This window comes from Micropterus salmoides, unplaced genomic scaffold, assembly GCF_014851395.1.
Source record: "Micropterus salmoides isolate LMB-PRFRI ecotype aquatic unplaced genomic scaffold, ASM1485139v1 Ms_hic_scaffold_9, whole genome shotgun sequence".
Classification (NCBI taxonomy): Eukaryota; Metazoa; Chordata; class Actinopteri; order Centrarchiformes; family Centrarchidae; genus Micropterus; species Micropterus salmoides.
In genome coordinates, this window is record NW_024044681.1 from 4,069,818 (window position 1) to 4,082,474 (window position 12,657).

Sequence of the window (12,657 nt, forward strand, 5' to 3'; positions counted from 1 at the left end):
AAATGGATTTCCATGTAACTTGAACAAGAACCTGAGACTTGCAGATATTCTGACTTCATGTAGTTCATCATCTAATATGAACAATCTCCCGCCCGTCAGCATCTGTTACTAATCAGAGTGTCACATTGAAATCTGATGTCCAGACTGAACTAAACTAAAAGTTTTCCAGTATGAACAGTGTGAAATCTGCAGTTCAGTCTGGGTCCGGGTCTGATGGGACAGTTGGTGCTTGCTCAACAGTACTGGGGTTTTTTTTGGCTGAAGCTGTTTGCTGTCATGGTTTTGGGCTGCAGTGTCCGGTCTGCTCATTGGTGCTCCGCTGGTCTTGTGGCAGAGGTGTGGGCTGTTATCAGAGTCGGACAGTTGGACAGACGGGGCCAAGGAATGGACATTTGGATGGACTTGACTTTAGCCTTGCCTGTCTTTGATGTAGCGTCTTGTCTGACAGGACTTGGGACTTATTTGTCTTGACTGAAACTTTCTATCTTGATAAGACTTGACTCAACTTGGGAATTGACGCTGGACTTGCTTGTCTTGACTTGGGACTCGTATGTCTTTGACTTGGGACATAACATGGAACATACTGTCTTCATTCAGGTCTTTCCAGTGTGATGTGTGAATATGGATATTACCCTGGACCTGCCTATTTTGAATTAAGCATCTTGAGATTTGCTGTCTTGATTTCCTTTCTCACCTTTGGACATTCCTGTTTTGACCTGACTCTGAACTTGACTTGGTACTTGACTTAGGACTTTGGACTTGCCTGTCTGGGCTTGTGACTTGACCTCCAGTCCTGACTTGACTAAAGTGTTAGTGACTTCAGACCAACTTTAGACTTGCCAAACCAGACTTGGTCCCACCTCTGCCTGCTGCTCTGGTAATCTGCTGGTCCTGCTGTCTGCTGGTCTGGTGGTCTGGAGGTCTCTGTCCCCTCTTTGCTGCACAATTGTATCATCACTTTTGTTCCCTCCTTCAGTTTCACAGAGCATCCCACCTCCGGGGTCTCCGGTGCAGATTGTACCTCAGTGCACACGCACCCCACCCTCAGACAAGACAAGGAGAGGCCCCCCTCCAACACCGCCTAAACCCAGGCGACCAAGTTAGTACAGGCTGGGTCGGGGTGTGACTGGAGCCTGCCTGCGCTCGCATGGTTTCCTTCCACCTCAACTCAAAACCATCCCTGTCTCCGGCCCCTCTGGAGGGGGTTTCCTAGCTTTACAGCATGTGCAGCTCCTGCTTCGTCCTGAGCGGCTTCATCTTCCTCTACAGAGACAGAGTGAATGTGGTGTGCTGAGCCCTCTCTGGATGGTGTCAGGACTGATGATCACCTCAGGCAAACTTAGGAACTTATCCCGTTTATTATGTTCTTCCATTCACCTCTGCTCAAATTACACAAGTTAGATGTTCTAGAGAATGGAGGAAGCTGCATCAAGTACATGGAAGTTGTTGTCCAACATTTTCATTGTCGGGAAAATACAAAACCCCTCAGACACATCAGAATAACAGTACATGTAGCAGAAAGGCTCAAAAGTACAGTGATGCTTTGTAGGCTTAGCCATGTAGCTAACTGTCTGTGATAGTTTATCATGCTATAGACTGAGGCTACAAACTAAAACGATTCAGTTTAAAATATAACAGGCCAATATTGATTTTGTGTCCAAGGCTGAAAATCATTTTAACAAACTGACTTCAAACTGGGCGGCAAGTGAATTGAAATGTTTTGATAGTGTAGATACAATACGTGAGTTATGGCACTGACACCAAAATCATACCTGAATACCTCACTAAGCAACATATGTGTGTTATACCTCAGTACCTTTTTTAGCACTGAATGAAATGTGTTTTGAAAATTACTGAAAGTGAGCCAATCCGATCCATGTGGTGCTAGTACTAAAAAAAACGACCACCACCTGCTCATCAGAACAGAAATAACATTCACACACATTCAGACACTGATGGAACAGCCATCGGTGGAAAATTTGGGGTTCTATATCTTGCCCAAGGACATTTCGACATGCAGCCTCGGGATCGAACCGCCGATCTTCCGATTAAAAGGCAAGCCACTCTATCACAGCTGCCCCAAGTCAGTAGATATAGATTATCATAAAACTTCAATTTATAGCCGAGTCCCAAATTTCCACCTACCTCCTTTACTGGCCTGATGTTGGAACAAATTTTGACAAATAAACGCCTGCCTTAATTAAACGCCTGGTCTGATTTTCATAGAAGTTCTTTGGATGTATTAAACCTCTTAAACCCTGCGGGGTCGCCTGCTTTAGCTGCTTCTAAGCTGCTTAGATCGTTAATACAAATATTATTGTTTAAACGTATGATCAATATGTCAGTATGGACATGCTGAACATTGTTAGATCAGTTAGATTCTCCACAATACCACTGTTAAGTTAATTTAACAGAAACAACAAGACCCAAAGTCTAATTGTTCTAGATTTACCGGTGTAACCTGGCTACAAGAGAGGAAAAGGGGGAAAAAGTGCTGACTCACATTAACTTTGAAGCGCTCGTTAAGTCCGCTCGTTATGTCCGAATGTGTCCGTTCCTTGATTATTTAATATATTCCTTTAGTCTGTGAGGCTCCACTCATCAAAAGAATCCAAACAGCTTTTCAAATGATCCAAGTCGTGAATCCTGTCATGTGAAGTCCATCGCTCTCTGTCTGCGAACTTCTCTCATCCTGGACAGTGTTGTTGTTCTCCTGAGGTTGCTGCCTTCAAAATAAAAGTGCATAAGCTGTCTGTCGGAGCTAGATCAAATGAATGACTTGTATTTGATAATTTATTATATATATTATTATAAGTATTATTCTGTTTGAAATAAATAAACTGTTTCATATTAGTTTCAGTTCTGTGCAAAAAGAATTAAAGGCCTGTCCCATATGAACGCCTGTCCCAAATAAAGGCAGGGTCAATTCAGTGATTTTAGCAAATAAAGGACTGGGCTATTATTCAAAGTTTTACAGTACTGACATTTACGTGATCCAGAGAAGGCTTGTGTGTGTGTGTGTGTTGGTTTGGGCTTCATCTTTACACTCTAGTGCAGTTTCTATTCTTCAAACTATGTTGTTTTGTTGGTAAAACATGAATGTTTGGGTTCCGTCTGCTTCATCTCTCCTTTTGTTCGGATCAATAACCCTCCTCTTTCTTTGCATCACATGTGTGGATGAGAACTGTAATGAAGTATTTATGTGTAGAAATGTCGCAGTGCTTCTCAGCTTTAAATAACAGTCTGTACACCAGCGTTGTAAACATGTTGTCTTCGGGTATTTATTTCTTCATGTTTCATTCTGTTTCCCTTGGTGAAGTCATGATCCAGCAGCTCTGAGCTCGTTGTCCTTCAAACTGATAAACTTTTGTTTCCTCTTCATCTTTGCTTTTCAGCCTCAGAAAACTGCTTCTCTCAGCACTGACCAGCTGACTAACAGATAATCCAGCAGCGTCTGTGTGTGTGTGTTTGTTCTTGTTTAACTATTATAAGTTGTTGATGAACCCTCGCTTTTACTTTGAGAGTTAGTTTAGGATTAAATCTTTGATTTAGAATGAAGACATTCAGAATTAGAGATGTTAAGAGTTCACAGTTAGGTTTAGTCTAGGCCTACGTTAAATCCCAGTCCATACTGACTCGGTTTTATGAAGATTTGTGAAGTACTTTTAATCATCTGTCACACAGAACAGACTTTTTATGTGTGCCTGGCTGTAGCCGGGTGTTTAGCCTCCTAACAACACCTTCTCTCAAACAGTTTTTACATTTGATTTTCAGCACAAACTACGTAGTAGATAACTAGCTACTTTAGCTCGCTTGTTGTTAGAAAACATTACTTCTTACTCAAATGTAAAAAGGTTATGCTTCATTCATCTGAAAGTAAGACTATGATCAACAAAGAACTTAGATTAGACAGCAACTAATTCAAGAGCACAGATGAGTATTTTGTTCGCACATATTAGTAACTCTTAAACAGAGTAAAGTTGTTAAAATTCATCTTCCTCCACCATGATAACCTCTCTCAGTGTAAGTCAGTGTTTAAACTCCAAACAGAATCCAGAGTCCCTGGACTGGACCGTCGGCCCCTGATGAGTGTCAGATGGTCTTGATTCAGGGTTCAGTGTCGGACCACTCAGGAAGTAAAAGAACAGGAGAGCGTGTTCGTGTGAATGTTTCTGTTAGTTTCATGATCATTTGAGCATCATCTTCCAGTCTAACCAGCATCCCACGTCTCCTTCTGATCCGTCCTTACAGCCTGCAACCCGAACGCCTGCAGAGCTTCGGGCCGAGGTCTGCAGCCGAAGGGTCTGAGGGTGAAAGAAGTGGCAGATTTTAAAGTTTACACTAAAGGAGCCGGCAGCGGAGAGCTCAAAGTCACCGTGAAGGGACCGAGTAAGATGGCGCAACTCTGAAACCAAAAAATACAAATCACATTTCCACTTTTTATTTGCCCTGTGTTGTGAAATCAGTTTGAAATGCACCTTTACTGAAGAGAAAGAGCTGGACTGATTGTGGGTGATATTTCTGCTTTGAATCCAGAGGGCCTGGAGGAGCCGGTGAAGGTTCTCGAGATGGAAAACGGGATATTTGAGTGTAATTATTACCCCATCATGACGGGTAAATACATCGTAACCATCACCTGGGGAGGACACAGCATCCCACGCAGGTAGAACAATCAGCTAATTATTCTTCTGTGTTAGTTATCACACTGATGACGTTCATCTAAACAGAAACAGAAAGCTTCTGAAAATTACATGTGAATTTGTGAGTTTTATGTCAGTGGTGACCTGTAACTACTGAACTATAGGGGACCCAGGATAGAACCCTGAGGTACTCCAGTGGTTTTACACAAAAGTGGCTAGTTGTATATATATAACGCAATATCACTCAAAGTAACATGCTAAGTAGAAAGTTTAGAGTTGTTTAAAGTTTATAATGACTCGTGATTAGTGAATTGCTCACATACATTTCTGTTTGTATATATAAAGCTTATTTTAACCAGATTAAACTAACTAACTTTTAACATAGTGCATATTAATTACATCTAACAACTTATATATGTTATTTTTTTAACTTAAATCTGGAATTTTTTATTGTGTGTTATGTCTTTTGTCAGAACACATCAACATATTGGAGCATAATATTTATTTGGTACGTGAATATTTGGATTATTTGGCCACGTGGTGCCGTGTAACTACAGAATTATATGGGAGAACCAGGATAGACCCTTGAGGTACTCCAGAGGCTGCAGACTAGGCTCGATTCTAAATATGTAAGCTTATACAAAACTTAACTTATTATTTCTATAAAGCTGCTTTCATTATCAATTAATCTGCCCCTTACTTCTTAAATTAATTGTTCTTTCTATAGAGTTTGAGGAAAAAGTGAAAGGGATCAATCACATAACTAAAGCCCAAGGTCCAAATGGAACCAGTGACTTACTGCTTGAAAATATAATCAAAATAGTTTTAGGGTTATCAGTGACAGTTAAAACTGTGTCAGATCAAAATGTATATATTATTTGTTCATTCAGTTTTTTCCAGTGACATTTTTCATGTGTGTAAAGTCTCTTTTTGAGGCACATTAACACACATGATCAGAATATCCATAATTGCACATGTGTTGTCTAACTGATCTATAACTGATTAGTAACACACCAGCTATCAGTGTACAGTATAAAGATCCTCAGTAATCCAAGTTATAGGATTCTGGAGTCGTTGTTCAAAAGGCACCAACTGTGGCAAAGTGCTCTTAAATTATTTATGGTAAAATATATATATTTTTTATAAGTAAGACAAGTTCTGTAATTAATTTCAGCTTTAATACGAGACTTTAATGTCTAAACGTTTGATATTTTCTAATTAAAACATTCAAATATGAAACTTTCCCATATTTAAAATGTCCGTTTCAATCAAAAACACATATATTTATATTTCAATACTTCTAATGTTCCGTCAGTTAAGCCTTTGCATGCAGTGAGAGAATTGTGTTAATACTACATTATATTTCATTTCAATCACTCTGTAAGGGATTACAAAAATTTGTTTGTGTGTGTTTTCAGTCCATTCGAGGTTCAGGTGAGTGTGGAGGCGGGGCCTCAGAAGGTGAGGGCCTGGGGCCCGGGTCTGGAGACTGGCATGGTGGGGAAGAGTGCTGACTTTGTGGTGGAAGCCATCGGCACGGAGGTGGGAACACTCGGTACGTCACCTGACCTTTTGAATATAACTTCCAGGAAAATGACTTGGCGTACAGGAAACATGACATTTTGAGAAAACAGCTGTTAAAGATCAGTTAACACAAGAACAACACATTAGCTAAAAATTACTGTTTGTCACATGAACACATCTCTAAGAGATATCTGATATATGAACTAGCAAACGTTGTGCTTTTAAACGATTTATGATTCAAGATGGAGAGTTTTAAAAAGACCAGTTTAACTTCTGCAAGGACAATGCTAACAAAGCTGACGGACTTGGTATAAAATTCACAAATAATAATGTAAATATATGTTATTCAAGATTGTTTGTACATTTTATAAAAGTGTGGTAATAATAGTTGCAAAGCAATTTTAAATCTGAAAATTGAAAGATAGAAGCAAAATCATCACTTCTTACCTCTGCTTATGGAGACGCCACAGTTTGTTAAATTCTGCTAAAAAGGGTTAAAAGGCGTGTCACATGATCACATTTCTATGATTCTTCTGCTGACTGTCTGCAGGTTTCTCCATCGAGGGTCCCTCTCAGGCGAAGATCGAGTGTGATGATAAAGGCGATGGGTCATGTGATGTTCGATACTGGCCCACCGAACCGGGCGACTACGCTGTGCACGTCATATGTGACGACGAGGACATCAAGGACAGTCCCTTCATGGCTCACATCCTCCCTGCTGCCAACGACGTCTTCCCTGAAAACGTTAGACCAGAACCTTAAAACTCTTCCACAGATATTTTATTGTTAAACACAACGTGTTGAATATTATCTGATCCTCCTCAGGTGAAATGTTACGGTCCAGGTCTGGAGCCGCTCGGCTGCATCGTCAACAAACCTGCTGATTTCACCATCGATACCCACGAAGCCGGCAGAGGAGAGCTGAAGCTCTACGCTCAGGTGAGAACTTAGCAAAAATACTCTTCTGTGTGACGATGATATTTTGACTGGAGATAAGTAAAATCTGTGTTTGTGCTTTCAGGATGCAGAGGGTTTCCCCATCGACATTCAGATCACAGATAACGGAGACAACACCTTCTTCTGTGTTTACACTCCCTCAAAACCCATCAAACACACCATCATCATCACCTGGGGCGAAGTCAACGTCCCCAACAGCCCCTTCAGGGTACAAAACCAGTACACGTTCATCAGACACTCATTAAGCGGCTCTGAATGAGCTGGTTTAAGTTGCACATCATCAACATAGAAATGTAAATGAAAAATGATTGTGGTTTATTTGTGAGCAAGGAGTGACATGTAAATACAGAGTTACAGGGGACCCAGTGTAGAACCCTGAGGTACTCCACCAGCTTCAATTTTTATAAAAGGATATAGAACTACACACTGCTTATCATTGAAAACAAATCTGCTTCACAGAAGATGGAAAATACACACAAAAAGAAAAAAAAATAACAGTACATTAGGGACAAAATATGGATGAGGTAAAATACAGTAAGTAGTTTAACAGTAGTGAAACAAGGTAGCCGTTAACGAGGTAAGAAAGTAAAAGATGAGTTTTAAATTTTCTTTTCAATGAGTTTTAAAGTCTGGAGCGCATTCTGAAGTCTACATGATAATAATAATTATAATAATAATGTTATTTCTAATCTATAACAACAAGAGAACTCAAAAATCAAATAACGAAAACAATGGGAGTAAAAAAATGAATACAGTTTTGTTAATGAATTGAAAGTTGAATGATTTGCTCATGAAGACCTTGTGATATAAAGGGGAGAATCAAAAGTTAAATTATTTCATCACCTTTCCTAAAAAGTATGAGCTCAGCCTCAATACTTTTATTGAGTGATCAGAAGTTTGTTTTTCCCCCAGTATGCTACAGTGTGTATTCCATATGATTGTAGATGCAGTTGATTTCCTTATTCATAAATGATGTTTCTGAACCAGGTGATGATAGGAGAGGGCAGCCATCCAGAGAAAGTAAAGGTGTACGGTCCCGGTGTGGAGAAGACGGGACTGAAGGCCAACGAGCCGACCTACTTCACTGTGGACTGCAGCGAGGCCGGACAAGGTGGGGCGTGCTCACAGTCTTTTATTTGTTCTATCACATTACCAGTAGTGGAGGAAGTTATCACTTCTTCCACCACCAACCAATACTTTGATTTAGTTTTTTTGTCTTTGCCTCATCGACGATATTTGCTTTTGTTTAGCAACTTTTTAAAATGTTCGAAAACCTTTCGAGGTTAAGGTTTATCATCACTGTTACCCGCAGGTGATGTCAGCATCGGGATCAAGTGTGCTCCGGGTGTGGTCGGTCCAGCAGAGGCCGACATCGACTTTGACATCATCAAGAACGACAACGACACATTCACAGTGAAGTACACGCCCCCGGGCGCCGGTCAGTACACCATCATGGTGCTGTTCGCTGATCAGGTGAGAGCGCGGGCAGGTAAACTGCTTCCTGTTAAAACGAGACATTAGACAGACTTCACAACTTTAATGTTTCAACAGGAAATTCCCATCAGCCCCTTCAGAATAAAGGTGGATCCTTCCCATGACGCAGCTAAAGTCCGAGCAGAAGGACCTGGACTCAGCAAGACAGGTGAGCTGATTACACAATGTTCTGATTGTGTTACGACAAACTCCTTATACAGGCAGGAAACGCCTCCGGGTGGTTATTAGGGACTAACAGGATCAGGTCTCTCTCTAAATGTGCAGAGAGCCTAACTGCACTTTCACCAGGACAAAAAACCTGCATGTAGAGAATGCAGGAAAATCTGAAACAGACCTCAGCTCTGCACAGAGGAGCCACATGATTGGCTTAACATTTGTTGTTTCCCGGCTCGGCTGTTAAAAATGTATACGATTAGCTTTGTAGAGGTAGGGGCACGTCCAAACAACCGCCATATTTGACGTTACAGGCTTCCCTACAGGATTCTATTCAGGGCTCTTTAAGTGGCGAGTCTCTTTCTTAAATCCTCTCTGCTTATAATAATATAACCATCGGTCCACATGATGTTTCCTGCAGAGTCAGCGGACGTGAACAGAGTGAGATGCTTTTCAAAAAGAGAAATAATTCATTAAACAGGTCAAACTTCTGAAATTAGCCCTTTATTCTTTTGGACAAACCTCATTCCTCTTCAACTCTCTGCAGGCGTCGAAGTGGGGAAACCGACTCACTTCACCATTTTCACAAAGGGAGCCGGGAAAGCCAAACCTGAGGTTTATTTCACCGGAGCAGCTAAAGGGGACGCCGTCAGAGACTTCGAGATCATCGACAACCACGACTACTCGTACACCGTCCGCTACACCGCAGTCCAGCAGGTCAGACACACGTTGACCTCTAGAGTTTATACTGGGGGAGCTGATGGGTGAACTGGAGTTAACGTTTGTGTCTCTTGCAGGGGAACATGTCCGTCACTGTGTGTCATGGAGGAGACCCCATCCCCAAAAGTCCATTTAACATCAGTGTGGCCCCCCCACTGGACCTCAGCAAGGTCAAAGTTCAGGGTTTGAACAACAGTGAGTACATCTGCTGGTTTTTACTGGGAACACAAAGGAAATGAGAAACTTTATCATGTTTTATTACAGGAAGTCAAGTTTAGAGCAACCATTATAATGTGACTGATTCCCAGGAGGGTTCAAATCAAGACCTGGCTGAAGATCCTTGATTGAGTAATTTCATTGTGAAATACAAGAAGCTTAACAGCTGAACTTAAACAGATTGTGTTTCATAATGTTATTTTAAAAGCACAATGTTTAGGACATTAGTTCACAATGTCAGCTCACTTTTTCACACATCTCAACAAGAACCTTTTGCTTGAACATTGAAACACAGCATTTTAAAAATGGTATTTGGAAAGAAAAAGAGGACACATAGAGGAAATGTAACTCCTTAAACATCACCTGGTAATTTTTTTAACAGCCATGATATACAGATAACAGACAAGACAGACAAAGGAAAGAAATATCCAGAAAACACCCAAATATTGTGATGTGGTCTCAAATGTTTGTCAGACCTGATGAACACTTTTCTGCTGGCCTCCCTTAGGGTAGTGGCACAACACCCAACAATAATAAGCACATCTTGTTAAACCTGCCTTTTACTTTAGTAATCGGCTCTGTTTCAGAAATACTGTTTCAGATTGATTGTGTAAGCGATACAAGTATGAACATTAATGCTGGTCAGAAAATATGTTTCTGCAGAATCACTGGTTCCAGTAGGTTTGGGCAATGTGACAATATGGACATGAATAAACGTAAATGTGTCTGTGTGTTAGACCGACAGACATCAGGTCATGGTACACATCGATGAGCAGAACTGATTTATGGTTGATGTTTTCAAGTATTTTGATTTTGTGCTCACTGGATTAACCAAAAACAGACATTTCACTCTGGGTTTCCAAAGTATTTCCTGAAACTCCTGAACAGCAGGCCAGCTGGAGAAGCGTGCTTCAGTTTAGTCTAGTTTAAATAGTAAAAGGAGGTCCTGGAGTTTTGAGAGGTGGCTGATTCGTCCCACGTGGAGGATAAATAGTTCCTCAGGAGATTTTTTTCCAGACTGAAGTCTTGTAATAAATACTAAAGTGATGATGTGGAAAGGCAGCACTTTTAATACCTCCACAAATTCTGTATTAAAAAGATTAGTAAGCACTGCCTGAACGTCCTGCTTGTGTGTCTGTGTTCGTGTGCAAATCAAAGAGGTGGACGTAGGGAAGGACGAGGAGTTCACCGTCAGCACTCAGGGTGCCGGAGGTCAGGGCAAACTGGACGTCAAGATCACCTCCCCTTCACGTCGACCAATCCCCTGCAAGCTGGAGTCGGGCACAGCCAATGAGATGCACACAGTGAAGTACATACCCCCTGAGGAAGGGCCGTATAGAGTGGACATCACCTACGACGGAAACCCCGTACCAGGAAGTCCGTTCACCGTGGAGGGCGTCATGCCGCCTGACCCTACAAAGGTGAGTTACACTAAAGACCGTTTCCTGCGTCTTTAAAGGTTTCTCTAACAACAGAAATACATTTAGCCTGATACTTTTAATCAGGTATCGCTCAGCCAGTAGAGAAAAGTAGGCTGGGTATTGAACTGCCACACTGTCGTGGTCCCAGCTGAATTCTGTCCAAAACTGCTGATAACACCGAAAACAGCCTGGGCCCAGTCCGGAAGACTCACGCTATGAATCCTGGTCCTCCAGAAACTCCTAACTCTGGCAGCTTTTAAAATGTTTGCCTGTTTACCTTCCAGGTTCGCGCCTATGGTCCCGGTCTTCAGGGTGGTGTTGTAGGTAAACCAGCCCCCTTTGCCATTGATACAAAGGGAGCCGGTACCGGTGGTCTGGGCCTGACGGTGGAGGGACCCTGTGAGGCCAAGATTGAATGCCAGGACAATGGTGATGGATCCTGCTCCGTGTCCTACCTGCCCACAGAGCCCGGCGAGTACGCCATCAACATCCTGTTTGCAGACCAGCACATCCCCGGTTCCCCCTTCAAGGCCATGGTCCAGTCTGCGTTTGACCCCAGCAAGGTGACGGCCAGCGGCCCTGGCCTGGAGCGAGCGAAAGTCAACGAGGACGGATCCTTTACGGTGGACTGCTCTAAAGCCGGAGAGGCCGAGCTCACCATCGAGATCATCTCCGACTCCGGAGCCAAAGCTGAAGTTCATGTCCAGAACAACAGCGACGGGACCTACTCCATCACCTACATCCCCCAGTTCCACGGCATGTACACCATCACCATCAAATATGGAGGACACGCAGTACCGAAGTTCCCCACCCGACTACAGGTGGACCCGGCTGTGGACACCAGCGGGGTGAAGGTCTACGGACCTGGAGTCGAACCCAGAGGTGAGGGCAGAAGGGTTTTTCCTATGCAGTTACAAGGTGGCAGGGGTTTACATAATTCTGTCCAACAGAAAAGCTGATATTTAAGAACCAAAACTCAGAGGCATGGCTGCCAGTTCATGACCGAAAGAACTAGATCGCAGCTGGCGTCTCCCTTCGAGATAGGGTGGGAAGCCAAGTCATCCGTGATGAGCTTGGAGTAGAGCCGCTGCTCCTTTGCGTCGAAAGGAGCCAGTTGAGGTGGTTTGGGCATCTGGTAAGGATGTCCCCTGGGCGCCTCCCTAGGGAGGTGTTCCAGGCACGTCCAGCTGGGAGGAGGCCTCGGGGAAGACCCAGGACTAGTTGGAGAGATTATATCTCCACACTGGCCTGGGAACGCCTCAGGATCCCCCAGTCAGAGCTGGTTAATGTGGCTCAGGAATGGGGGGTTTGGGGTCCCTGCTGAAGCTGCGACCCGACCCCGGATATCAGGTTAACGATGGGTGGATGGATTTACATTCAATTTAAAGTTGTTAAGATATATTACATATTCGACTATAAAACAACAATCCCATTAATGAATTGTTAATTTACCCCCCAAAAGAGATCCTGTATTTCATGAGCGCTTAATTAATAAACTAAGTAGAGTTTTATGTAGGAATAGAAGAATCTTT

At 42.6% G+C, this 12,657-nt stretch overlaps 1 protein-coding gene across 1 annotated transcript in view; it reads left to right on the forward strand.

Annotated features, from left to right (window-relative positions):
• LOC119895382 (filamin-C-like) overlaps positions 1–12,657 on the forward strand; it is a 60,416-nt gene that overhangs the window by 22,115 nt on the left and 25,644 nt on the right. The window contains 13 exon segments of the mRNA XM_038708481.1: positions 4,252–4,389; positions 4,537–4,663; positions 6,059–6,195; positions 6,715–6,908; positions 6,990–7,103; positions 7,186–7,329; positions 8,109–8,232; positions 8,434–8,594; positions 8,673–8,763; positions 9,316–9,485; positions 9,566–9,683; positions 10,863–11,125; positions 11,410–12,007. Coding sequence (XP_038564409.1) covers positions 4,252–4,389; positions 4,537–4,663; positions 6,059–6,195; positions 6,715–6,908; positions 6,990–7,103; positions 7,186–7,329; positions 8,109–8,232; positions 8,434–8,594; positions 8,673–8,763; positions 9,316–9,485; positions 9,566–9,683; positions 10,863–11,125; positions 11,410–12,007 — 2,379 coding nt within the window.